The 26824-nt window shown below is 45.5% G+C and overlaps 1 protein-coding gene across 1 annotated transcript; it reads right to left on the bottom strand.

Moving 5' to 3' along the window:
* Window positions 1-1747: 1747 nt before the first annotated feature.
* LOC142572489 (uncharacterized) lies at window positions 1748-23576 on the bottom strand. The gene is made up of 8 exons (XM_075681644.1): window positions 23449-23576; window positions 15239-15274; window positions 14972-15004; window positions 10338-10432; window positions 9893-10095; window positions 8347-8418; window positions 5581-5786; window positions 1748-3266 (listed from the first exon to the last, which is right to left on the bottom strand). Exons 5-8 carry the CDS (start codon window positions 10079-10081, stop codon window positions 3026-3028), a joined length of 708 nt encoding a protein of 235 aa, XP_075537759.1. The 5' UTR covers window positions 10082-10095; window positions 10338-10432; window positions 14972-15004; window positions 15239-15274; window positions 23449-23576; the 3' UTR covers window positions 1748-3025.
* Window positions 23577-26824: the final 3248 nt, after the last annotated feature.

Below are 26824 nucleotides of genomic sequence, written 5' to 3'. Positions count from 1 at the left end.
AGGCCTTGCACAGAAATGTTTGAACTTTGCCAGCTATGTGAGGTGAACTATGACTACCTGTATCAAAGCTGCTCGCTACTGTTCTTCAGGCCTCGGTAACTTCGAACAGCCTGTGTCCTTCAATTTTTCATTGTAGAAGAGTAACCAGTGTAGCTGTGCTCAGTGGGCAGACAATGTCTTGTTTCATTCTTGTAGTGCATTAGTCGCCTGTGTATAAAAAAGGATACAGAGCAGCCAAACTGCTAGAGGCTGCAGATACTGACATTTAGCAATATCACAAGCACAATGTCGACATTTTGTTCTTATATGCGTTGCAAATTGGGCACACTGTGTGTTCTGTTATCTCTCCAAGATGGTTTGTTAGCTGGCTTTGCCACCGCTGTGCAGACAAGTATGCTCAAAACAACCACAGTAGGCAATTTCAGTCTCACACTTTCTCTGCCTTAGTAACTGCTCATACTGCACGTTTGAACAAGGCTTCTTTAGTTAAACATTCCATCTGTGCCCCGTGCTCGTGGCCCATTTATAGACTGAAACAATGGGAGAAAGTATTTATCGGCCACTGTCGTATGCCTGCTACATTGCTTCGCTAAAATGTTATGCACGGACCTTTTTCGTAACTGTAAACTATAACTTTCCCACGTAGTTTGCAAAGCCAATGACAGTGTAGTCATTTCTGCAATCGGCACATACAACGCTGTTTGCTTAAGACACAAAATGTAAATGTGACCCTTGTGATGAAACCATGGGCATTTCTTGATTTGAATCGCGAATGGCGCCACCATTAGTTGGACAACTGTGCTATGCAAAGAAGTGCACCTGTTATGAAAATTTTTATACTGTTAGCCGCTGAGCCAGACAACATAAACTGGCAAACTTGGATATGTCATGTTACATGCAACAGGCTTTCCTATGGGAAATCGTGCAGCGATGAAAGCATGAATGCGATAAGCACCTCTTTCTGGCTTAGCGATGCTGCTTTTGGATCCATGGGATGTTGGCGCACTAAGTGTAATGTTCGAGCTCTTTTTTCACTAGCGTTGTGTTACTGACCTCGCCCACTACTAAATATGGCACTTGGTCACACTCAAGGAGCTGTGTACTATGTAAGCAATCGAAGCTTGAGATTTCTTACACAGAGATAAACTCGCCCATTTTGCCTCTCAAACAAGTTCGGCCTATCGCTTTTATTTGTGCAAGTAAAAAAGATTAAAAATGCATGACCTGCAAAGTTCCTTGCTGTAGAGATAAGAAAGAAGCAACGTGCAGACATTATGACCCTTGCAACACATTTCGTACTTATTTTAGTATTCTGCTGCCTGCCAGCATTAGACAATGCCCCAAGGATATTACTTTCATTGAATAGAGAAAAAAAGTAAGGCAGAGTGCTCAAAGCTGCTTACAATGCAACAGAAAGCTCCACCACTATTAACAGTTCTATTTCAGTATGTCTATAAAACAAATCCTTCTGTTACAGTACTGTCGTCATCGAATGGATTGCCAATCTTGTTCAAGGTATTTGGACACTTCTGACCTCATTTCCGTGCCTTATGGGCATGTATTACTGGATGTAAATTCAATAAGAAGAGTTCTGGGAATTTCAGGAAGATTGTATGATTCGGCAGTCAAAGAACTGTGATCCAGCAGGGCAACTAAATGAGTTATCTCATTGCGTCTGTTGATATCGCATGTTGCTAAATCTTAACTCTATTCAAAAGTAACATTGAGCTTTTCATGATGCTGTGCAGGTTCTCAAAGCTAGGAATTCATTGCAACTGTGGCTTATGCTATGCCTGATGGGCAACCTTTACTCCTATGCTGCCCGCATTGTGTTGCATAGTTCTGTGTAGTGTAGACAAACACGTGCAGATGGACCAGCACAAGCTTAGTGCTTTGACATGTATTTATTAAACACCATAGGGCTTTGAAAGCTACCTAAGATAGTCGGTGGCAGCCAGCTATAGCGATAAGACAGATGAGGCAATTGCTGCACGTTCTGCCTGCTAGTAAATAACTAATACGTCTTTCCCCAGGCCGTACAACATATAAAACGAGCACCCACCAGTCTGTTGTTTTTAAAGGCTGTGCTGCCAAAATATAAAGCAAGTTTGCAATCTATACTGTCTCAATGCTATAGTGTTAAGGTGAATAGACTCGAGAATCTTTTTGTGTTGTTGTTTGTTTAACGACTGTTTGCAAACCGTACATATATTGTGGCTGTAGAGTAACATTTTGCAGTGGCACTCCCAAGGTGCATCATGCTCTAGTATTTTACGGTACTAGAGCATGCTGTCATCGTGCTCTAGTAACGAACGAGACTTTTGTTGACACCGCTTGCTGCTAAACGATGTTTTCATGTCAGCTCAGATGAAAGTTAAAAACTATAGGTTGAACTTGCCATTATTATTGGCATGTGCTTGTCTCAGATCAACAACTACTGTGCATTGTTTTGCTCCCGGAATATGTTATTCTGTTACTCCAAAGTACACTGACTATGCAAAATTTTATGGCAGGCACTACTGTCATTTCAACTCTGTTAGGCCTAATCACTGAACAAATGGCAGCAGATGGCCTTCTCATGTCTGCACGAACAACGCCAGTCCTGTTAGCTTTGTTCTCTGTGAAATGGCGAATCAAACGAGCAGCGCACAACACATCACTACCGGCATTGGTTAAGCTTCTTGCAGCGACTGCTTTGAAAATTCGTGTTCTGTAACAGTGTCACGGTTTCTCATTTACAAAAGGGGCTGTGGTCCTCGACTATCTGGCACTGAGTTGTATACGAACTCTATCGTGGTTGCCAGTGATTCACGAAAAGGAATTATAGGAACGAACCACGGCGTTTCGTGATATCGGGCCGTCAGTCCACGATATGAGGCTGTCCAGTGTGTATCTGTTACAAAGCCGCCACGCTCTCTAAACAGCGGAAGCGGAGGGTCGGCTTGCACAGACGTTCACCTCGATGGTAGATAACCTCGCGACGTCGATCGCTCGAGTTTAGAGTTCAGCAGACACGGCGTGATGTTCAACAGTCCTCGTTGGACGAAGAGGCCGGGCTGAAAACCCTCGAGTACCAGTGCGCGTACGATGTGGCGTGCAGCGGTCCCTTGAGCACGAGCCGGCGCCGCGGTAGGCCCATCTCACGGTCCACGTCCTCGCGACGGGGGCAGGGCTCGGCTGGTGGTCGGGTCGGCCGCCGTTCCACGCGCTCCACTGGTGCCATGGGAGCCTTCGCCTCGCCGCACGAGTGGCTCACCACTCTTCGCCTGACGGGGTGAAAGGCAATTGGTAACAACTGTCATCATCACTAGGAGTGAAGTACGGGAGGGGAAGAGCAGGCTACCATGTGGTCAGCATTAAGAGCGTTTGTTGTCATTCTGACTGAATTGACTGAGAGGCCGCCTGATAGATTGGGCTTAAAGGGACGCTGAAGAGAGGCACTAAATCAGTTTAGACTGATAAATTATTCTTTCAACTCTGTCCGTTAATTTCGCGCCGTAACTTCGGCCACCTCCCACACGTCAGTGTGACATCATGAATTGCCAAGTACTTTTCGTGTTTTAGCCATTTTTAGCTCAGTAAAAGTTCTTGAAGCTTGTCATGTTAAACCTTTGGTTCTTTGGGAACACAATTTGTGGCCGATAAAAAGTTCAGCAGCATGTCACACTCGTGTAACCAGCGGAGGCGAAAGCCTGCTGCACACTTGGTAATACGCCGTCTCACATCGTCGCATTGCTGCTTTCTCAGTTCGGCTTCTTCGGCTCGTTTTCGACGCTTAGCTGCGGTCTTCGCGCGCTTGTATAGCGGTGTCAGACTTACGCCAACAATGTTTCTCTTCGACTTTGTGTTGCATCCTCTCAGCAGGGCATTGAAACGTATGCGGTTCTGTTGGTTGTATCGATAATTTCAATGAATGTATGCACTGTTCGCTTTTACTTTGGTGAGCGCTTGTCGCCTCAGCCTTACGGGGGTATGAGCCATTGCGTTTTTGCTTGCTTACGGGGGTAGGAGCCATTGAGAAGGTCACGTGGGTTTTTGTTTCACTCGATTAGGCGCCGCCTTTCTGTACGTTGTATGCGTTATTCCAATGAATGTATGCACTGTAGGCTTCACTTTGCTGAGTGCTTGTAGCCTCTGCATTGCGAGAGGGATGAGCCATTGCATTTTTTGCTTGCCTGAGTAGGGGGGGGGGAGGTATGAGCCATTGTTGATGACGATAGTTTTGTGCCATCGGACCGGACGACGCGTTCTTTTTTTCTGAAGGTCATCGGGGGCAGGAGCGACTTAATGCCTTCGTCTTAAATACAACGCCGTCAAATTTCATGACGTCCCGGCAAGCTCACCAAGTTCATTTTTATAATGAGACATGTAATAAGAAGCCAAGAAACAGACACCACGTCAAGGCCGTGAGGTGTGGCACTGGCTAACACTCCCAGGTTTAGTTCTAGTACATAAATACCCCAGAAAGTGGATGGGAGAACGGCGCCGAGGTAGCTCAATTGGCAAGAGCATCGTACGCGTAATGCGAAGGCATGTGTTCATATCCCACCTGCGGCCAGTTTATCATTTCTTTGTTTCAATTGAGAACTGCAGATAATTTCTCCTATGCTGTCATTATGTGTTGGCTTCTTATGATATGACTGATATATGTGTATGCATACTTTTGATGAAGGCAGAAATTAAATGCTTGTTTTTGCTTTTTTACTTGCGCCTGCACTTTCAACTTAGTAAACACTGGATCCGAAGAACTACGTTATATATATATATATATATACACACACACACACACACACAGTGTAGGACGTATACGCGCAGCGGTGTCACAAGCATGAAAGAAAACTATGCATGGTGCTTGTTGAGAGAAGAATGATGATAACACGTGTATGCACATAAAAGTATAACAAGCATCAAGCAACAGTTAGGGAATCTGTACCTCGATCTTGTTTCACAGGGGGACATACCCATTCTGTAGGATTGGTCAAGAACAGGCAGACCCCCGGTGGCACATAGGAATGGCCAAATAAAAAAAAAGGAGTATATCAAAGGTTCCATGAAATAATTCACCGTATTCTATTAACAGATTGATGTGCTTTAGAGATATCTGTGAGCCGACATATAAATCGCAGTGGGGAATCCCCATACTAGAAAATTGGCCAAGGACGGGCACACACACAGTGGCATCTCATCATCATCATCACCATCATCAGCAGCAGCAGCCTGTGGTGCACATATGGGTGGCTAAATAATGTAATCCGTTAAATATAATTCACCATTCTACGAACAAATCGGTGTGATTTAGAGATATTTATGAGCCGACAATATATGTCCAGGTTTTATACACGAAGCTTATTTTATTTTTTTTGCTCAAAACAGGAGGCCTAGTCAGCGCGCAAGGGTTATTATATAAGTGACTTCGGGGGTACTTCCGCACAACCTTTATATATAAATGCACAAATATATCAGGTGAGATAGTGACCGACCCAACAGCCGAGCGGTCACGCCAAACCCAGAAAAGTGGGCAAAGAGGAAAGAAAGAAGGCTTCGCCGAAATAGAGACAGTTGTGGGAGGCAGTCGCATACCGGCCCCTCTTGCGGATGTCGCTGTCGATGTACATGTCGGCGCTGATCTGCCACTGGCTCAGCGGGCCCTGGTAGCGGCCGATGCCGCCGCGCAGCACCGATCGCGGGGGAAAGAAGGGCACCAGGGGCGGGCCGGTCGCAGCAGCCGCGGTCGAGTGCAACGAGGCCGCATCCGGTGCCGCGGGCCCCAGGGTGCGCAGGGACACCTGCGCGAGCCGCGCGGCGATTTCCTCGAGCTGTACACGTGGTTCCTCAGTCCAAAGTTCACTCGCACGACATTGAGATACAGAAGTGCGCTGGTACGTAATTGCCGCAGGAGGAAGTCTCAAGGTAGAACTCGGGGAAACCTCGATTGTTACTCCATTACAGTTGATCATAAGGCAGGTAAGTATAAATTAGCAGTAGTAGTCCAAGGAATAAAAAAAAAGGACGTAACTGAAACTATAATTTATTTATTTATTTATTTACACCGTTAGCCTTGTGTCAAGCCTGTCCACAGTAATGCGTTTAGCTTTGAATAAACATAGCGGCAAGACGTATTGTTACCGTAGAAACGAGTTATGTACGAGGCGTGTACTGCAGCGGGATTCCTCTTTCACGCTTCCCTATAAGAACACTCGGCGCCATCTAGCGCCGCCGCCGCGAAGCTTGCGCGCGGCCTCCGAAATGCATGACGCACCGGTACGTGTGAATGCTGTGAAACGCTTCAAGCGGCAACCGGGCTCCTGTCTCGTGAATCCCTCTTGACACGCTGTGCTTCATTTAGCGTGGCATTGCCGAACAGTCTGGGCGCGGCCCCCGAGACGGCAAGCGTGGAACGCTGAGAATTGTTCCCTCGCTTGCCGCACACTGAGGGCCACGTACTCAGCGCCTCAAATTGTCGAGAGTTTCATTGAAGAGTAGCACATGCCCAATGCATTCGTTGGACAGCTCACTATAGCGTTGGCGTGAAAGGAGTTCATTGATAGCGGCGCATGCCCTGTGAATTTGCGGCCCAGCCTGCAAGTGCGTCGTGTTGCTGTTCTCGGGTAACCCTTGTGACGTGGATTCAATTCCGCTCGGCATAGAAGAAACTTGAGGGACATTTTTCGTCATTGTAAAGCGACACAGTCCCACTGGCACATACCTAGTTACCCAAATTGACGTCAAATAGGTCAATTGAAGACTAGCACAGACCGAGTGGCACGTATACTCAGCGGTACTGCGGCACTTATACCCGGTCTGGCGTCTGTCTACATTGACCCATGTAGGCGTGAAAGTGGTTCGTTGAGCGGCACGTATTTACACACTGTCACATATTCAGTGACCCAAGTTGGTCCGATGGTTTGCTTCGCACCCTGTTTCCTCAGCACAGCATCCCAATGCGCTAACCAGTCTACCCTGTGACCCAGGTAGGCGGGAAGACTGCTACATACATACATACATACATACATACATACATACATACATACATACATACATACATACATACATACATACATACATACATACATACATACATACATACATACATACATACATACATACATACATACATACATACATACATACATACATTTCTGTGATAACTGCTACGATCCCGGCGGTGTGCCTTTGACTTCTGTCTCACAAGTAACTTGTGATTCATCCATGCTTTTTCCCCACTTTATCTTATGACATGCTTTTTCAGGTTCGATTTTAAATGAAACGTATAATAATGTGTTTAATCTGTCGATGTTATTTGAGAATAACGCTTATTTTCTGTGTATAAATATCACCATCAATGTTGTTATTATTAACCGAGGGTCCCACTACAGTTCTTTCACTTTGGGATCCTCGTCTGTATATTTATTATGTAATAACCACTTTTTTTTTGGAACCAATAAATCTGAATCCGAACATGTAATTGGACCTGCACATTTCTTTCACAATATGGTACATGAACATGGGTTTCAACATTTATCTAAAAGATGCAGTACCACATGCAGTGAGAAAAAGTGAGAAAAACATTTTAAAGCGAATCAACTCTGAGACACGTTGCGTTGCATTTAATTTAATATCGACCTCGCTGCCGCACGACGGCTTTCACCATGCACCGCACAAGAATATTTGCGTACCTCCGGTCAACAACGTCGCAGTAAAAAAAAAATATAAAGAAAAGAAAATCAAGGGGCATTTAGTTATCCCTACGTGGATGAATTCGAAAGCACTGCGACCACCGCGCGATGCTTAGACATTATGCAACAACGCAAGGTCATCAGTTCGACTCCCTCCATAGCTCATGGGTTCGAGCGCCCTAATTAAATGTGTGTTAATTCACCGCGCACTAATTAATACCAAAGGTTCGTGGGTTCCACTCACACAAAAGGTTGAGGGTTCGAAGACCTTTTAGATTATCGTCGGTGGTGAAGCCAACGCCGACAACTAGTATATATATATATATATATATATATATATATATATATATATATATATATATATATATATATCTTACCTTTTTGTTCACTAGTGTACATGTGTGACATTGCACTGCTTCCAGGATAGGTCCGCTTTACAAACCAGTAGTATTAGGATCGGCCAACCAATTTATTACCTTTGATTATATTGCCTTTGGGAACGTCTCCGATACCGGCGCAGTTTGCTCGGCCAGACAATAGGCGGAAGAGGCAGAGAGATATTCGCTTTGAACAACTTGAGCTACGCAGGTACGTGGGACACGCGTGTATGTATGCGTGTTAGTGTAGCCATGGGATAGGTCGTTCTGATTAAAAAATAAACAGAGCTCACCCTGGACCCAAAGAGAGCCGAGCCGAACTCATCCTGTGCAGCATCCTGGGCAACTTTTGGCTTCTGTAGAAACTGCGTGAAAAAAAAATTGCAAACTTTACGGTAACGGCACAAAGCAGTAAATTCGCCAATGCCTATTATAATATATTGCATTTTGCACGACTGAGCGAGTCACAGATGACGTGGAAGAAGGTGCAAGGACTCAATTTTGAACATGGTAAGGGAATCGTTAACTTCGAGTCTTATATCCATGTAGGAACTTGCTTAGCTTTATCTACTCTTACATTTACGGCGCCCTGTTCTCCTATATATTTTTTAGCCTTGCACAAAGTTCGGCAACGCTTCCTCCAAAATGACTTGCCTGTCTTCGATAAAAATGCTTCGTTAAGAACCTTTCGTGTTTCATGACGTCTATCGCATGCAAAAACACAAGTGCGTGTGTGTGTGCATGTGCATTGGTGTGCGTGGTTGTTTGTGAGAGAGAATGTGAGTGTGTGCTTTGACACCTCTCGTCACTTATGGTGAGTATATACTACAAAGGTGCTTCGAATCACCAGTAAGCTTAGGTAATGAGTTTTCACTGTATGTAGCTGCATGGGGGGAAAGAAAGGTATTGTGAAATGTATTGGCACTTCAAAAAAGGTGGTTGACAGGCCTATCCCTCTAAATACCCGTTACTCGTGGATTCTTGTACGATAAAAACTGGAATAGGAAAATCACTTGAGCAGTTCAGAAAGAAATTTAGTAGTTGCACTGAACGTAACCAAGCAGTAATATGAGCACGTACGGCAAAGTTTCATAGTCATGAGCATCAAATGCCTCGAATTGCAGTGCATTGAAGATCAACACGTTGCATACGTAACGATATCTGCATTGTACTCACCACTGCTGCTTTACATTTCTTCATTCACGCTGAACGCATTGCATGAACGATCGCATTGCGTGAATATTGTCGCGTATATGTAACAGTAAACCGAAACAGCAGGTGCACTAGCATTTTCTAGCAGATTTGTAAAGCAGACTTTTCCGCGTACACAACGGGATTCGTCGTTCTTGAGAAGTTTAACACAAACGCACCAATGGAAACAAGATAGTCTTCACATTCATGCCAAAGTTTCACATACGTACTCGAGAGAAATGGTTCACAAAAATGCTCGAATTGTTCGGTATATAGCATGCTCTGTACTCACTATACTTTACACGTGGCGACGGGCACGCGACAAGCCTGGTATTTCCTACGTGATTGGCAGAATTATTGTCCTCCTGTTAAAATTACTTAATTTTCTAATCACCAGATACGCGGTACTCTCTTTGATACCGGTGTGCTATGGATTTTTTTAAGGAGAGTGCGACTTCACCTACTTCATCGCTCAACGATTGGTCTAATTTACCCGTGTCACTGTCCAACAGATTCAGCCAGAACAGCACATCAAGGTAGCGTATATATCAACGTTTGCAAAAATTTCCTGTGTATAGTTGCGAAAGAATGTGCCTGTCGCAACGATATCATAGGCGTTGAGCATAACAAAACGTCCGCACAGCGCACCTTGCGATCCATGTACCGATTGCGTTTGTATCTTGCGACTACGGTGGGGTCGACGCCAGGGTCCATCTGCGACACGAGCGTGGGTTGAGGCGTTTTTTCCGGTGCTTTGCTGTCCGCTCGCGGTGGGAGCGGTGATTTCTTCTCCTTCCTCCATCGGAATTTAGATAGAGTCCACGAGTCGTGCTTCATGACGGCCACGGAAACTGCGTGTTCCAATAAGGCCTCGTGAGGTCGTCGGTTTACTACAGCACGTGAAAGCCATGCAGGCATGAAAAGAATGAGAGAAGCGTTTGGCAAGTTACTTTTCGCACCGCTACTTGAAAATTTTCAGCTATGCAAAGTGCCTCTTCAACCAAAGGAAGTAAAGTCATTGAACGCACCGGACTTTCTCTAATGAGAACTCGTCAGCAGTGGACGAGTGAAAGAGTGTTGAAATTGAACGCACTTGAATTTCAGCTCCGAAGAAACTTGACTCGTGTCCTGATGACGGATCGACCCTTCCGTGGAATGAACCTCCAAGAGCAGCGGCAGGAACATGTGCTGCGCGATAGAACGTACGTCAACGCTTAAGAAAGAAACTGCCAAGGCTTATATATTGTGCTGTGATGATGAAAGCTACAGTTCAAAGATACCACAAGGCTGCTGAGTGCGAAATGTATTGAAGTGACAGAAAGCCCATGTGGATATACAAAAAATATCATTGACAGAGACGAACTTAATGTAGAAAGCTCTTTCTGTGGGCCCTGAGGATTTAAAGCATAGATTTTAGTGTCTTAATTGTATGTCTTAACTGCATACCACAAGAGCGGTTATGAATGTGCTCTGACATACAATGGAACGACGAGCCGTGCGAAAGAAAGGGGCAGTGTCCGAAACAGCCCCAGTTATGGAAAACGATGGACTGACCACTTTGTCGCCAGTGGACAAGTATAGACCGAAAATTGTTTGCAGTGAAGGCACATGAACACACACAACAAAGCACAATACAAGCTGCATTGCAAACAAGTAATTGCCGTAATTCACCCGGAAATAGAAAGTACAGGATAAAAGGAAGTGAGTTTGGCCAGATTTCATTTCAATTGATGACTTCTGCACATATAAGGAGGGACAAGAGAATTTCTTGGAAAAGTTGTGGCAGAACATTAACAGAGTATTGTTGGTGTTCTTTCTGATCCGCTGGCTTCGAGTGCCGTGGCAGAGGTCTTTTGGCTTTCTGCGTTATGGACGTAGGAAGCTAAATAGCCGGTACGTGTTTCCGAAAGCACACGTAACAATGTATTGTGCAACATGCTTAACGCTACTCAAGGCCGGGTCGTTGAAGGTTGCAGCGAGGACAACGAGACAGGTCGATAGTGTGCTTCACTCTGTGCCGGCAACGTGCAGTAGTGTCTTATTGCCAAACAGTACGTTACATTGTCTAACAGACCAACTCACTTCAGTTTCTTTTTGCATTCTGTCACTCTTGAAGCCATTACAGCATTCTGAACAAGGACGAAGTCAATGCCAAGTATAAGCAATGTTGGCGGACCTGCAAGCCCATGTCGGCTTCGGCATACATCGTCGAACGTCGGTTTGTAGGGCATGGGTTCCTCAGAGGTCATTGTCTTCTAAGCAGCAAACTAAGTCCCTTAATTGAGATAATGTTTTTTGCTGACGAGGGCTTCAGCTACCACGCTTATCGGAAGCTGATTACAGTTGCTCGGTCTGTTTTACAGCAAAACTGTATAAGGAAGATCCGAGCTCTCTCTTCAACCGCTTCTGTATGTGCTACTACTAAGGAAAGCAGGTGGAGAGCGCACAATTAAGGTTGCTATGGTAGACGAGCCGTCAGCTGTGGGGAAGGAGTCGCAGACCTCTTTCTTCACTCGCATGTTGCTGGAGCCACGTGTGTGACGTCAGCATCTTTTCATAAAACGACTACACCGGTGGCTGTCGCTCATTTCCATGGTGTCAGCGGCAAAGAAGCACGATAATCCGGAGGAGCGCCGTGCACAGAAAGCTGCGAGTCAAAGGGCGCATGCGCGGAGCGAATCGTACATAACAACTTGTCGACGCGTATACACAGTGCTGAGTGATCAAGAAATGGACGAAACGTGCAGGAACTGCTGTAAGACGCATGGAACAGCAAGCAGCACATCGGGGCGCTGAGGCTCCGCACTAATTGATGCTCGTGTTCCGTATGGTTGCCATATATCCGGACCATTTTGTTTCGGAAAGTGCCATATTGCACCATATTGCCGTGCGACATGTCTTTCTACGTGCACCCGACGTATAGTCGCGGCCTTGTGCCAAATACTTGCGTGATATTGCAGATCTACATGGTGATATGGTGATGAAGATATTGGGCCCCAGGTACCAGGTGACCTAGCTACGCCACTGGTCGAGTGAGCTCATGAACAACATTTTGCAATGTGGTTAACGCTGTTTAAACAATTTCTCTCGCATTTATCGCTGAATCGCCACTGAATTTGAATGAGTTAGCATTCTTAAGGTACTCCACGCGCTTTCCGGGTCTATGCATGTTTGTTTCTAACCGTTTTCGATCCTACCTCGGTCACTGGGTAGTCCATGGTCGAATTGGTAGCGCATCGGGCTGCTGTGCTGTGGGAAGAGGGTTCGAAAGCAATCTTCGGACCAACTAGGGTCCCTGAGCATATTGCAATGTGTACATACGTGAGTAGTTTAGAAACAATCTAACGGAGTGGTTCTATCGATGCCTTTCATTGTTTCTTTTTTCGGTGATGCAATGGTTGTGAGGAAGCAGCCTGGGTACAATTTTAATGCCTTGACGTTCTTTAGGAAACTTCATGTTTAGGAACCTTTAGGAACCTTTCTTCCGCCTATTTGTGTCACCGCATAGTCATTAGTGGAATGCTTGCGCATCAAGCTGCTCTGCGGAAGAAGCAGCGTTAGAAACCAACCATCGAACCAACTTGGGTCACGGAACATGTGGCAATGCTTACGTACCTGCAGCTCATATCAACGAACACCGACTTGGAGCACTGGGTATGTGTCACTCGGTCTGTGCTGGTCTTCAATTAACCTCTTTGGCGCCCACTTGGGTCACTGGGTATGTGGTGATCCAAGATTCTTTAAATTTCTATGATGCTGGAAGGAATCAAACCCACGTCACAAGGGTTCATCAAGACCAGCAACCCGACTTGTAATTTAGCTGGATGCGCCACAAATACACTGGACAGTTGCCGCTTTTCAATCAAAGTCTTTCACGCCAACGCGAGCCGCGCAGTGAATGTATACTTTGTAGGTTTCGCTATTCAATTAACCTATCGCCTAATTGGGTCGCTGTGTATGTGCCACTGACTGTGCGGCAAACGAGGGGACAATTCTCAGAGTTCACACGCATTAGAGCGCCACGCTTCTCGTCCCGGAGACTACGCGCGCACTTCTCGGCGGCGCCACTGGATGGCACACCGTGTCCAAAAAGAAGTGCGAGAGAGTGGTTGCCACTTGGTTGTCGCAACCGCGCCACAGTTCCCCACCTGGTTGCCGCATGGCGCGTTTTCGCAGCGTTCGCACGCACCAACGCACCGTTAATCTCGGGGGCCACGCGCAGGCTTCGCAGCGTGTCGCTAGATGGCGCCGAATGTTGTTAGGGGAGCGCGAAAAAGCATTCCCGCTGCAGCACATGCATCACACATAAGTTGTTCCGACGGTGGCAATGCGTTGTGTCACTATATTGATTCAACGCTAAACGCATTGCCATCGACATTCATCGTGAGGTAGATTCTGTCGATCTTTTTTTTTTTCTTTGGTGGATATCAGATGGAAAAATTGTTTACTCTTGCTTCTTGGCATGGAAGGTTAGAGTTACAGGTACTGAGGACTAACTTTGTGGGTGATTTACGAGGTTGGCTTGGACAAGTCAAAATCCAAATGAAAAAACAAAAACAATGTGATTGCTTGTCGCTTTAATTGTTGCTGAAGTGTACGCAAAAACATTTCGAAGCGAATTACAAATCGGTTGATCACCATGGCCGATTTTTCTTCTCCGTCTTTCGAAAATGCCTTGAAGGTTGGGCTGTAGCGGACAGATCGATTCCACCCCTTCAGTAGAAGTACTTGAAGAAGTTGACGTAATAGTGCTGCGGAAACCCGCAAGGTGGTGGTAAGTAATTATTAAGGGAAAATGCGACGTCCACCCAATCGTAGCAATTGCTACAAAGGAAAACCATACGGGTTCCTCGAAAGAAAATCCTCGCAGTTGAAGAAAAATTCGTCCTGGTCCGGGACTCGAACCCGGGACCACCACCTTTCCCGGACCAGGACGAATTTTTCTTCAACTGCGAGGCTTTTCTTTCGCGGAACCCGCATGATTTCCACTGTAGCAACTGCTACGACTGGGTGGATGTCTCATTTCCCCTTTATTATTACTTGAAGACGTGCCATCATTCCTTGGCTTAGCTATTCGCCATGGGTGTTTAGACGGGCTAAAATATCGGCCAGCTGGCATTTCATTAACGATTTATAGGCATCATGTTCGCAATCTCGGAATTGAAGCTGGCGAGTGCACAGTGGATACGCACTGTGGCTAATAGAAATGGTAAAACTGGAGCACTTGTTCCTACATATACGTTTCAACACTCACGGTTGAATGCATTGATGTTCACGTGTTAAGAAAACTTATTTTGCTGCAGGGCATGATGGAGTGTCACTGCATTATGCCGCGCATTTTGGTGATGACCAGATATCTCGGCACTGGTACCGAATATATATTCACGTTATTTTTATTAAGTGGCACCTGAGCAACGGGAAGCTTGAATAACGAAATTGCAATGCGCACTGTGCCTTAAGTAATACGAAATAAATAAGTTAATTCTTTAAGTAGCTAACTTCTGGTTGTGTGTGTGTGTGTGTGTGTGTGTGTGTGTGTGTGTGTGTGTGTGTGTGTGTGTGTGTGCGTGCGTGCGTGTGTGTGTGTGTGTGCTAGCAGAGTCTGCCTCAAGCGACGAAGCTTTATAGCTTACCTTGGAGGAGGTGTCGTTCGCATGAATGCATCGGAATTAAGGAAGCTTGTTCGGGCTCATGGAAAATATTCAAGTTAAAAAAAATATAGCTCACCTTATGCCTCTTTTTTCCTTCACTCTTCGGACCCTGGAACAGAGCGACAAATATATGGTTCAAGAGAACGCAGGAAGTGACACAAAATGTTCTTTTTTTTCTTATAGTTCCACAAAATATTATTCTCGCAGCGACGCCAACTGACTCAGCTCGGCCGTTGGGAAAAGCCATAAGCCGGCCTGGTGTAATTTATCGCAGTCGAGTACGACACCGGTGCATGCAAGCAAAAAAAAAAAAAAAAACGCTAAAAACGACGATATTGCTTACAGCATGGTAGATGTTCCTGAAGTTGGTTCTGGTGTCCTACGGAAAACAAAAACAGAAAAAAAATAATTTTACTTTGTAAATTTAGAAAACGTGTTTGCGCCGACTACTCCATGTCACATACATGCTATCGTCTAGTGCGCAGTAAGCGGGGAAACCATTTTATCAATAACCGCGTTACAAAGCATTCACAGATGTAGAATTCCACTCACACATATGTGCAGCGCGAAACAAGGGCATCATGAATAGCAAGCACAGAGATTTTGCGAGAGACTTAGTGGTCAAACTGTCGCATCAACCCTATACTCACATTAATTAATCACGTAAATATTCACACATATTAAGTTTGTGCACGCGGCAGATGGTAACTGTGGATACAAATAGTTATGTGTGGAGGAAACGTGTATGCATGTCGTTGCTTTTTTGAAATAAAGAGAGAGAAGTGATGGGAATAAAATCAGGACATTAACCAGGCTGACCCCGGTTGGCTACCCTGTGTTGAGAAAGAGGGAAAGGGGTCTGAAAGATGACAAGGGGAGAGGAAAACTGCTACCAACACGCACTCACACACATCCTGAAGCATTCACTGTTCAGTACGTCACAGGTGGTCATATACAGGCTGGCGCATCTCAGTAAACGCAGCAGCGCTTCTGTGGCTTTGTACGCCGCAGGCACGCGAGGCCACGGTTTCAGGATCTTCCCTAAAATCCATGTCGTCTGCTTTCCCTGGAGTGTTCCCCCAAGGGCAAGCGTCGTATGATAATCAGTCAGACAATGGGGGCCTTAAAGTTGCTTCTGAGCCACATTTGTATTACGATTCGCTTTGACCACCATACCAATTAGGAATGAATGGACTTTTGAAAACAAAAAAAAAAAAAACAAAGAACGCATATATAAGTAACTTACAAGAAGCTGCTGCGTATCAGCTTCCAGTTCTTGTTTTAGCATTCGTTTCTGTTTTTCCTTGGATAAACGAAGGCCAAATAAAACGATTTGTTTTTCAAATACCCGAGCATTCTGCCTTGAAATGTGCTTTGCAATGGTATATTATTGGCATGGTAGTGTGTCACGCACTTTATTGCACTCATCACACGCATCGCGTTACCCGAGGCCGTAGGTAACCATCTGAAGCGGCTAGCTTGCGGTTCGGTCGATGGCAACCAAAATATACTTGACTACGCTGGCTGTGCTCCAACGGGAAGCAAAACACATCAGCACCCGAGTGCTCAACTTTTGGTGCCGTCGAAGGGGACCACGATCCCAGTGCTGTGTAGCACCTCACACAACTACACTGCGAACTGTAAGAGTAAGCGAATGGTTATATCGTATACCCTGCAAGAACTTCCAGCTTCTATGAGAGTGAGAGAAAACATTTTGTTGTAACTTGCATGGGTGGAGCACGTTCGTTCTTACTCATATCTCTCAAAAGTAAAGTTTCAGGTTGTCATAAAAAATTTTCTCATGAGTTATTAATCATTTGGTTCTCGACAATACAGCGACAACTGTATCGCTACACGTTCCACACGTACTCCAATGCTTTAATGCCAGGCTGTCTTGACAAGAGTTGCAAGCGAGTTCTCAATGTCCGTACAACAACACACTGTGTTTATGATAGTGACAATGATGGCATTCTTTGTTATGTTCTAATCAGCTTCATAGCATTTTTTTCTATGCTCTCGGTGGACAAGGTCAGTGAAGAATTGCACAGGAGCTATCAATGTACATAACACGTGCACTGGAGCACCATGAACGTAACGCTGTTATTGGAACTATTTAATTTTTTTGTGAACATGCCTCCACATCTATAGACAAGGTATCCGCGTAATGCGTTGCGAGCCAGAATGAACTTTATTTCACAAAGCCTTGCGATGACCTAGCTGAACCGGCGGAGCGTTTATAAAGAACAGCGCAAACGCCCACTCGCCGTAAATTGCGAGTGACCAGCTGTATCTGTGTACGACGCCCTGGTAACGTCGAGATTAGCCGATGCGCAGGAGATTTCGCAAGTTTGTCGCGCCGGACGCGTAATCTGCGGGCGTTTCATCTCCGTCGTTACATTTCTCTCTTTCTTGCCGAAACCGATAAGAGCGGTCGTTAGAACTGCAGTACGTATTTCGAAAATTGCTATAACGGGGCCGTGCACGTAACCGCGTTGACGCTCGGTGAGTTGGATTCTGAGAGACCATGCACGGGCGTGCCGTGTAACAATAACAAAAGAGTATATAACAGGAAGGCCGACACGTCCAAAACGCCTGACCCTCTTCGTTGTGGAGACTCCACCCCTGCAGCACGAACATTCACTTCACTTGCTCTCCGGTCATCACTTAGTGACGTTCAGCAGACCGCTGAGGCTTTGGTCGCTGTGTCCTCTTTTGCTCCCTTCTGTTTCACATTTCAATAGTTCTCTGCAGTACAGTGAAAGAAGTGGGAACATGACGAATCAGTGTGGCAACACTCTGCAACTTCGTGACATTTCTTGGGACAGTCCCACACAGTATCTCCTGGGGTTTTATTTCTTTTTCTTTTTGTCACATTCCTTCTTTCTAGGTGCACTCTCGAGTAAGCTTGTGTTGGTATATTTTTAGAGTGGGCTAGCGAGAGCAGGCGCCCGAGAATCCGCGTCATTTACGACCCGCTCTTCCTGGCTCTCCTGCGAGCTCTCGGTGCTATTTTTACAGCATTTTTACGCCTTTCGGAGTTGTTGCTAGCAACTTCTCACTTGGCAGTGATTCTAAGTGCTTCACGGGAGACCGAGTACACCGGCAGCTTCCTAGAACATACGAAACAGACGCGTCACTTTGTGTCTAGCAGTTCACGACCTTCGGGGAAAAACTGTGACCACTGAAGTATGGGCTGTCATGTTCCTCCACCGTATAGTCCTCTTAGAAACGAATCACACTCTCCAGAAACGCGGACAGCCCTCCTCTCCGCCCTCCCCCCAAAGATAACATCATAGAGCATAGCAAGTCATGCATATGAAAATGAAACTTCCAGTGTTATGCAGCTGTAGACTTGGGTATGCCATAAAAAGCACTGTGTATGTGCGGCATAGTTTGTCACCCCGCTGTCTCTAACCACGCATCTTCAACCTCGGCCATGATGCAGATATAATGCTATAATATCATCACTATACTCCTCATTTTCTGAGCTCCTCTGCTCACCGTCCTCTGGTTCATCCGTTGATGTGTCGTAGGTTTCGCGTGCCGCATGTTCTTCGCAAGTAAATACGACCTTTATGAAATGGATACATGGTCACTATAGGAAAGAAAGTTCGTAACGATTATATTCCAGGAACGACCAAAGCAGTTGTTACTGAAATAACGGAGCAAAAGTTGAGATATGTTGGCCGTTAAATTAGGAAGGGATGAGTGATGCATCGGCAAGATGGCAATGACGGCTGACTCTGTTGGCAAGGGGAAAGGATGCTAGCCTAAAATGTGGGAACAAAGGGAATTCTGGAAGGATTACAGCACCAAAATTCTGAGCACCAAATAAATTGCCGACAAGGCATATTTCAACAAAATTATTTAAAAAACACAGCTGCATGACGATATATAGACAAAATAAACCACACATAAAGACGTTCGCCTAGGCTAGTGCTCTAGCCTGTTATACTTTGCACAGGGTGAAATTGGGGAAAAAAGGCGGATGAGTGACGATGAGTACAAATTGGAGGGATGCTAGATGCACAACCTTACAGCATCACTAATAACACGGGCCAACCTCGATATTCTAGAAATGTTCGAGAACATTCTTCAATCAAGGTTGTTGCTCATCTTGACAAGCGACCATTGAGCGCGTAAGGAACTGTCCCTGAAAACTTTTAGAAGAAGCGGAGGAGTTTACGAAAGGGATTGGAACATCATACACAGAAGATCTTTACACGATCCCCTGCCCGTAAAGGCATAATTATGAGTACCGCCAACACAGACGGTTAAAAAATAAAAACCGCACTTTTGCCGCGCAAATGATATTTCCTATTTCAAAGATTCGCAGACAGCAACACGGAACATATGTTTAAGTGGAGCGGGATAAAATACGGTGTAGAAGCAAAAATATGGAGTGTTTAGTTGACGATAAGTAATTATGCGACTCGAGGGATAGACAGTGTGGTGACCGGTTTCCACTTTGGCTGCGCCATCTAAAAACAAAAAAAAAAGGGAAAAGCGAAAAAAAAAAGAAACACCAGGTTTGCTGGGGTTTTCCGGGCTGAGGCGGCGCTGCACAGCACAGAACTATCAGGAGCGAGTACAGGGAGGGGCGATATTGCGTAGTTTCAGCGAGAGACGCCATAACGCCGGGACAGAAGCGTTGCCGGTGAGCTGCGATCACACGCATATGCCATCGGACGTGCGAAGCGAGCTATCCGGGACTTCTTTTTTTTTTTCGTTTTATCTTCGATAAAAATTAGTTTAATGAACGGTCCGCCCTGTGGTTACTTTGATCTTTTGCTCCCGGGTGAGCCGAAAAAGTGTGATAGGGAGCAACGGAACCACGCGACGTAATGCACTGACTGCCTGTCGTTTCAAGTTAAGTTAGTATTAGGTAACTGTGTCGTAACAGCAATGGCTGCAAAGCAAGCGAACAGTGCCGATTCGAAAAAGGAACGTTCTGATAAGAGTTGCTCGCAGTGGCAGACTCGGCATATAAGAGCCACAGCTGCAAAACTATTTGATTTGATTAGTCCTAAATATGGTCAGTACCTTTAGAAACCGACAGTGTGCTTTGGTGAGCGCCGTACATGCAGGTATTGCAGGGATTTGCATCACTCATACTACATGTCTTGTTTAAATACCTTGTAAAGAGAGAGATCTTGTTTTATTTAAGTTCTGTTTTGTTTCGCTGTATGACTAGTTTTGAATTCAAACAAATGGAATGTGTTCTCTGCCATACATTGGTCATTGAAAGTCGCTATATCTGCACAACTGCTGATTAAAAAGAATGAAACAAGAAGGTTTAGGTTAAAAAAAGAGAGCTCAGAAAAACTATGGCGCGAAATGTCCTGGAAATATGTACGACTTGCTGTTGGTCGTCGTATAAAACGTGATTGCAAAAAAGAAAAACGTATAAACATGCAGGAGCAACAGTGTCTGGAGAATTAGCATTTCCGTGATCTCACCACGATCTCATCACATGAGGCCGAACTTCCTTCAGGTGACCTTATTCCAACCTTTAGCAGTAACCAACAAACTTATATCTAATACAAATGTTGCCGTACAGCTTCATGGAACCTACAAGTCAACTTGACATCGTGTTCACCAGAAAGTACAATCTTAGATGGACCAGAACTTCGGCTGCCATCACCGTACCATAAAACAGCAAATAAATTTTTCTTATACTCTGCGTCAATTTATATGCCGACAAAAAGATAGATGTTTAGGATGATAGGCTATGTCAATGGTGAAAAAAAAACATGTTACGCCAACCGTCGGTTAACATTTTGATTAAGTGATCACGCTTTAAATGTTTGCGTAACACTGTGTCAAGCGACGAAACATGATCCTAAGAAACATGATAGATTCATTTTTCTCGTATGTAGAGATCGCAAATCAGCGTGATCACGCTCTCAAAACGAAGGCTTTTATAATTCTGCTCTTCAAGTTTTATAGACGACGCAGACGGCTGCTACGTCAATGACGGCAAGACAGACGCAGCAGAATGCTTGAAAATCATCATACCGAAATTCGCAGGTGAGTTAGGTTACTCAATGCCACATGGGACCATGTATGAAGTCACGTGACGACAAGGTCGCACTCATACATAAGTGCATACATAAGGTCGCCGCCATTCACTTCGCTCACGCTACTTAAGCCAACTATATCTAACCCAGCTTAGCCTCAATCCATGTGGCCGACCCCACGAGAGCTAAACAGTATGTTCTGTACAGTGAACACTTCCGACCAGTCACCTTTGCAGTCCACTGACCTTTCAGAAGTTACTTATGGCTCGCGGGTTCTGCGTTAAATGGCTCAGGATTTACAACCTCGAAAGTGAAACTAATTTTGTTTCACGAAGACATGCGAAAGGTAAAGATATACCACCCAGGAGGTTGGCGTATCTAAGAATCCGTTGATGCCTGCAAATCTAGCATCGGATTTCGACATGGATCTGCTTTGAAGTAATCGCCCTGTAAATCGTGACTGGGTAGCACGAACGATATACTGTCGTGAAACTACACTGTGAAAATCAGATATACTTGCAGGAAAGAACAGAATTGCAAGGAGACTTGGTCTATGGGTGAGCAAAGGTGTCCTAAGCAATTCTGGCTTCTTGTACCACCCGCTCTTTCTTTCCCAAAGTTCCGGCCCTCAAGAAGAAATGGTGCTTCGTTAATACTATTGCCTTGAAGTGAGTTTGTGATCACTGCTCTGTCTTTAATTATATGGTACACAGGAGATGTTGTCGCCTCTAATTGGCGCAGGCTACACCTTTTCACATAGAGATATGAGAAAAAAATTAACATAAACTCATTAAAACTAAAAGTCAATTCCAAATCACAACTAAGACACATGCTAAGACAGCTCTTAGCCCGTGGTTGCAAAGCGACAGGTTTCGACCAGAACTCCAAATCTTCAGATTTATTTCACATTGACAAACCATTTCAATTTAAAACCCCGTCCACATTGGATACAACCAGAGCCTTTGAAATAATCATTCACCGTCTGCGGCTCGGTACCGCGTACACAGAACACTTTCTACTGAACATTTCAATAGCTGATAGTCCAGAATGTACTTGGAGCCACGCGGATGAGGATGTACTTCTTGTAGGATGTCCGCGACACGAGACACACAGGCACGGTTAGCATGGGCGAGTGCTATCGGATGAATACACCCTCCGGTGGTGTGACGGTATAGGCTTCAACGAATGTCACATTGGTAAACGTACTCGTATTGACAATAGATCCTCACAGGCAGTAGACTGGATGCATAGAAGTGTACCTTTTCATATCGTGAGTGCATGCAGGCTAGATGCTAGTGATACCTTTAAAGAAAGCTTGGATTGCATTTGGAAATCATTGCAAGCGTCTAGATGTTCGATTACTACGCGGATGCTGTTCTTGGTGTAGTGTTTCTTTTTTAAGTTGGCATAGATATTCCAAGGTTTCTTTTGCTTCTGTATGGCTGTGAAGAGTTGGATTCATTTGCTTGACTGGTAAATGTGCAATAAAAGTTTAATAGAGCTTTATGTATGTGTCTAACTATATCATTCAAATGAACAGCTAATTTAAGAAACGTGTTCCTGCTCACTCGCACAAGAAATGTTTCGCTTTAGGAATCGGCTGTCCTTGAACGTCACAAAATGAGATAAACTGATCAGTACCCTTAAAAAGCACTGAAATTAAAAAAAAATAGTTAAGGTTGGATCGAACGGCATCACTTGTGATTCCTGACCGCCTGTTCCCTGGTCAATAACGGAAGTGGCCAGCAAATAGCAGAATATATGATCCCAAGGAAACGCACTTGTTTGAATTTCGCGCAAGTAGTAGACATAATCAGAAATATAACAAAAATGACACTCTTGCCATTCTGTCAAATAAGAATGCTGGACGCAACAGTCAATGAAGACATGACAATTATTAACACCAAACTATTTTTGTGACTATTAATAGCATGTCTAATACATCATAATCGCGTCAAAACATTTTTCTAGCACTTTTGACAACTTTCGCTTAATTTAACTGTGACATTGCACTCATATCGTTCTCGGAGATCAACCACTTATTTTCTACTCACTGCTGATACGCAACTGAAGAGTTAATCCGAAAATGTATCAGGCATGCTGTAAGGTTTGCCCATCCATGCATCGATAGCGAAAACCTTGAAATTTCTACCACGTACGGCACATTTCCATGCTTTCAGTCGAAGGATCCACGTCACATCGGGAAGCGTGTGTGTCCTGCATAGCTATGGCGGCAACGCGTAACTCTTGATATTAATAGCACTGATGAAACGCCCACCTCTGTTATGGTTGTGCGAACGTGACTAAACTATAAGGACCTAAAGCACAGACATATTCAAGAGCAGCGGTCATCAAAAAGCATGCGCTCATGCGGTTGCACGGACACGAGGACCAACCTGTTGGCACGGAAGCTTTCATTTTTTTAAGCATTTAAATATGGATTCAGTGGTGCACCACGTGGCACCCACGGGCCAAAACCTCACAAGTCAAGTGACGGTCGCTATTCTGTCTGCATAAGATGAGCATATCTCACCTTTCCCTATCGGTGACGGCATGTGGGAACTAATAACGCTGGCCAGACTGGCAGGTACCTCTCATTCCGCAAAGCGCGTACTTGCTGATTCCGTCTCTTTGGCAGAACGACTCTCCCAACTCAACCATCTCGACCACTTCCTCCCCGCGTTGTGGCTCGCGGTTCAACACCTGGTTCTTCGCAAGGTCGCGCTTCTGCCATTGGGCAAGTCGGCTCCAATCACAGAGCGACCGACCGGCAGCGTCGTCCCATTAGGCCGATTAACCGGGCACTCCCTCGCTACCAACCTGCAGCTCCACGCACACACTACATACACACCCAGTTTTCTTCCTTTGGAATTTATTCGCGCTGCTTTCATTTATGGACCGCGCACGCTTTGCGCTTTTTGAGCGCGGCCGCATTTTTACGTCTCCTGGGACGCGAATATGGGTGTCACGTGGGCTCGCGCGACTCTCGGGCTCGGGGCGAATGTGTCGCGGTGGGCTTTCCCCGCGCACAGTGCGGGGACAATTAGGCGTCGGTGGGACGGGAACGACCTGTTCCCCCCCGAGGGATTCGGGATACTAGAACGGCCGCTGCCGGCGGCGTGCCAGGGACGGGCTGCCCCCTCGGCTCTTCACCGCGATGGATTATCTCGCCGAAACTGCCAGCCTGCTAGCGCGGGAGAGTCCCTTTCCCTCCGAATTCGACGCAACCTGCGCACAAATTTCTTCCTTTTTTCCCCTGTTTATTCCTTTCCCTTACAGTTTATGTCACTGCTCTGGTGGGCGCGCGTGATCCGAATGACCTGACCCTCTGAGAACCGCTTATCGGGTTTCATCCCCGCGTTCTGTTTGGCCGTACCGATTCTTTCGCGGATTAGTCCTTTGTGTATACGATCACAGGTTAAATGCAAGGGCGCTTCTGCCACTTATATATAGCGAGCGATTTTTCACCTTTCTTTACGTCCTCCGGTATAACTCCAACTTAATATGGGAAAACAGGCAAAACGTTAACCATATGTCACGTGCTGCTGGCACGCTACAACGGCAGAGACTGACTTGCACCTACTGTTGAACGCACTCTTTCCTAATCGCGGCTTGTCGTTCGGTCATTGTCATTGTCGTTATTGCTCTTCAAGCGTCACAGGTTGAAGAGAGAAGGAGGAACGGGAACAACTGGCCAGTGTCTAAACCCACTGTTCTCCAATGACTCACTTTATCCATCATCTCTACGCAACTGCGGAAGAAAAAATAAAAACCGATTACTGAAAAAAAAAATGAATAGAAGCTATAACCAAAAAAAAAGCAAGTGAGGGGAAGCAGGGAATGCGAACAGCCATTGAAGCTCAAGCGGCCAAGGGCGGGATCCTCGTGGCCTCGATAAAGGCGCGGAGTCATTTTTCAAACTGTTTATGCGCCTACGTAATGACTTTCCCCCCGGACGGCACTCCTTGGCGCTCGTTTAAATTCGCGCCTACAGGGTTATTGTGTTTGCGGGGGCTCGATTAGGCGTGATTGTTGCGGCGGGAGTTCCGGGAAGTGCACTTCATGTGAGAAGTTGGCCGGTAGCTTAAAAAAATGGAAAAGAAAACGTGAACTGAAAAAGAAAGCGAGGTGGAGAGGGAGAAGGACAGTTTGAGTTGGTCGGGCCGCTTTCACGGAGTTTTATGATGAGCCTGGAGCTAGTGTTCACACTGGATATCACAATTCGCGTCTTTGTGCAGGCGCTTAGTTGTATTGAGCCTCGCAAAAAATTACTCGTGCGGTCTATAATAAATCATTTACTGGTATTCTTTTTTTTCTGCGAGTGGCACATGCTTTCTGTAGGCAGCCGGTCAATAAAATTATGGCCTTAAACTTTCTTGTTGACTAATATATCTATATACTTTCTGCAAACAACCAATTTTGAAGTCTGCGGATAACAACATATTATATTAAGTTACTTGTTGGCGACTTTTGGACAATATATATTGTCACGTGTAGATGGACAAATACACAAGAAACTATTTATACTACACTGCAGGCAAGTGGCCATACCGAAACTCGCTGGCGCCAAGAGCCCAGACACTTCGTCGTCTCCCTATAGCGGCAGCGCTTCAGCATCTGTCGATGGCATAGACTAACTCCCGGCAGCGAAAGCACCGTCCACGTGCTGTTATATGTCTAAGGAGCGCGGAGAGATATAAGGCTTGAGACTGGCGACATGGACAATGTCACTGGTTGTCATCTCGGAGGACATAGTGGGCGTGGCTAGAATGATCTGATAGGTGACGTTGGTCACTTGGCGGAGCACGCTGCACACGGAGCTGCGTAACGGGAGAATAGTTTTTCATAAAGGCCAACTTTGCGGGATGGTGAATAAAGCCGCATGAAGGTGCCGGGCTAAAGAGAGAGAGAGAGAGAGAAAATGGAAGAAGGAAAGGCAAGGAGGTAACCAGACTGAGTCCAGTTTGCTGCCCTACACGTGGGGAGGGGAACGGGGAGTGAAAGAGATAGAGAGAAAACATGAGTCTATACCACACTTTCACATGCACTAAGTTAGGTGCAGGATGTCTATAGTCTGGCACTCAAGTCTGTTGCCTTCAGGTAGTGAAGAAGCGGTCGATATGCTTTCTGGGCTAATGAACTGTGAGGTCAGGCTCCCAAGATCTTTGCTCCTGTGAATGGCCTGTCGTCCAATCTATTCAAGGCACACTGGAGAGTCTGACGTTGGTTATCAAAGCGAGAACAGTAGCACAGAAGATGACTGATGGCCTCTTCACACTTACACTTAGCGCACATTGGTGAATGGACATCACTGTTAAGGAGGTCATAAGCGGTGCTTCTAGTTCTGTTGAGACACTTGCAATATACAGGTATTGAGGCGCGTATATGGAGGCTGGACCGAACCGAAGTTGGACTGAACCAAGGTAATGCTGTTTGCCGTCGCTTGGAGATACTCAGATTATTTTTTGCATTCAGCCTAATTAGGTCATTAGTGTTAATTAATTAATCAGCTTCTTGGCTATTATAGATGAAAAGTGTCAATGAGAAAATTGTAGAGCAACATGAAAAACTCCCGATACAGCTTTCTGTTGCTCAACACGAACTACATAAAAGTGTTTTTCCGAGCGTGAAAGAAGCCCACGAATGCATGCAATGCAGTCCGAAGTATACAGAATCATGCATAGTAGAGAGAGAAAAAAAGGCGAGAACAATTTGCACTATATACAATAGTAAATTTGGAAGGGTGGAAGACGTTTGTAAGATGGCGATGTGTTCGCGACCACCGTGATAATAACTGTTGCAATTGTTCGGTACAGACAACGCTGAAATGCCAGCGTGCACATGTACTTACTCGATATGCTTCAATCCTCAGGGAATGCATCACGGACCTAAGTTGTAAATTTCGGCTG

The sequence above is a fragment of the Dermacentor variabilis genome, chromosome 2 (genome assembly GCF_050947875.1).
Source record: "Dermacentor variabilis isolate Ectoservices chromosome 2, ASM5094787v1, whole genome shotgun sequence".
Classification (NCBI taxonomy): Eukaryota; Metazoa; Arthropoda; class Arachnida; order Ixodida; family Ixodidae; genus Dermacentor; species Dermacentor variabilis.
The sequence above is the reverse complement of the archived record's forward strand: the minus strand, read 5'-3'. Positions and strand labels throughout refer to the sequence as shown.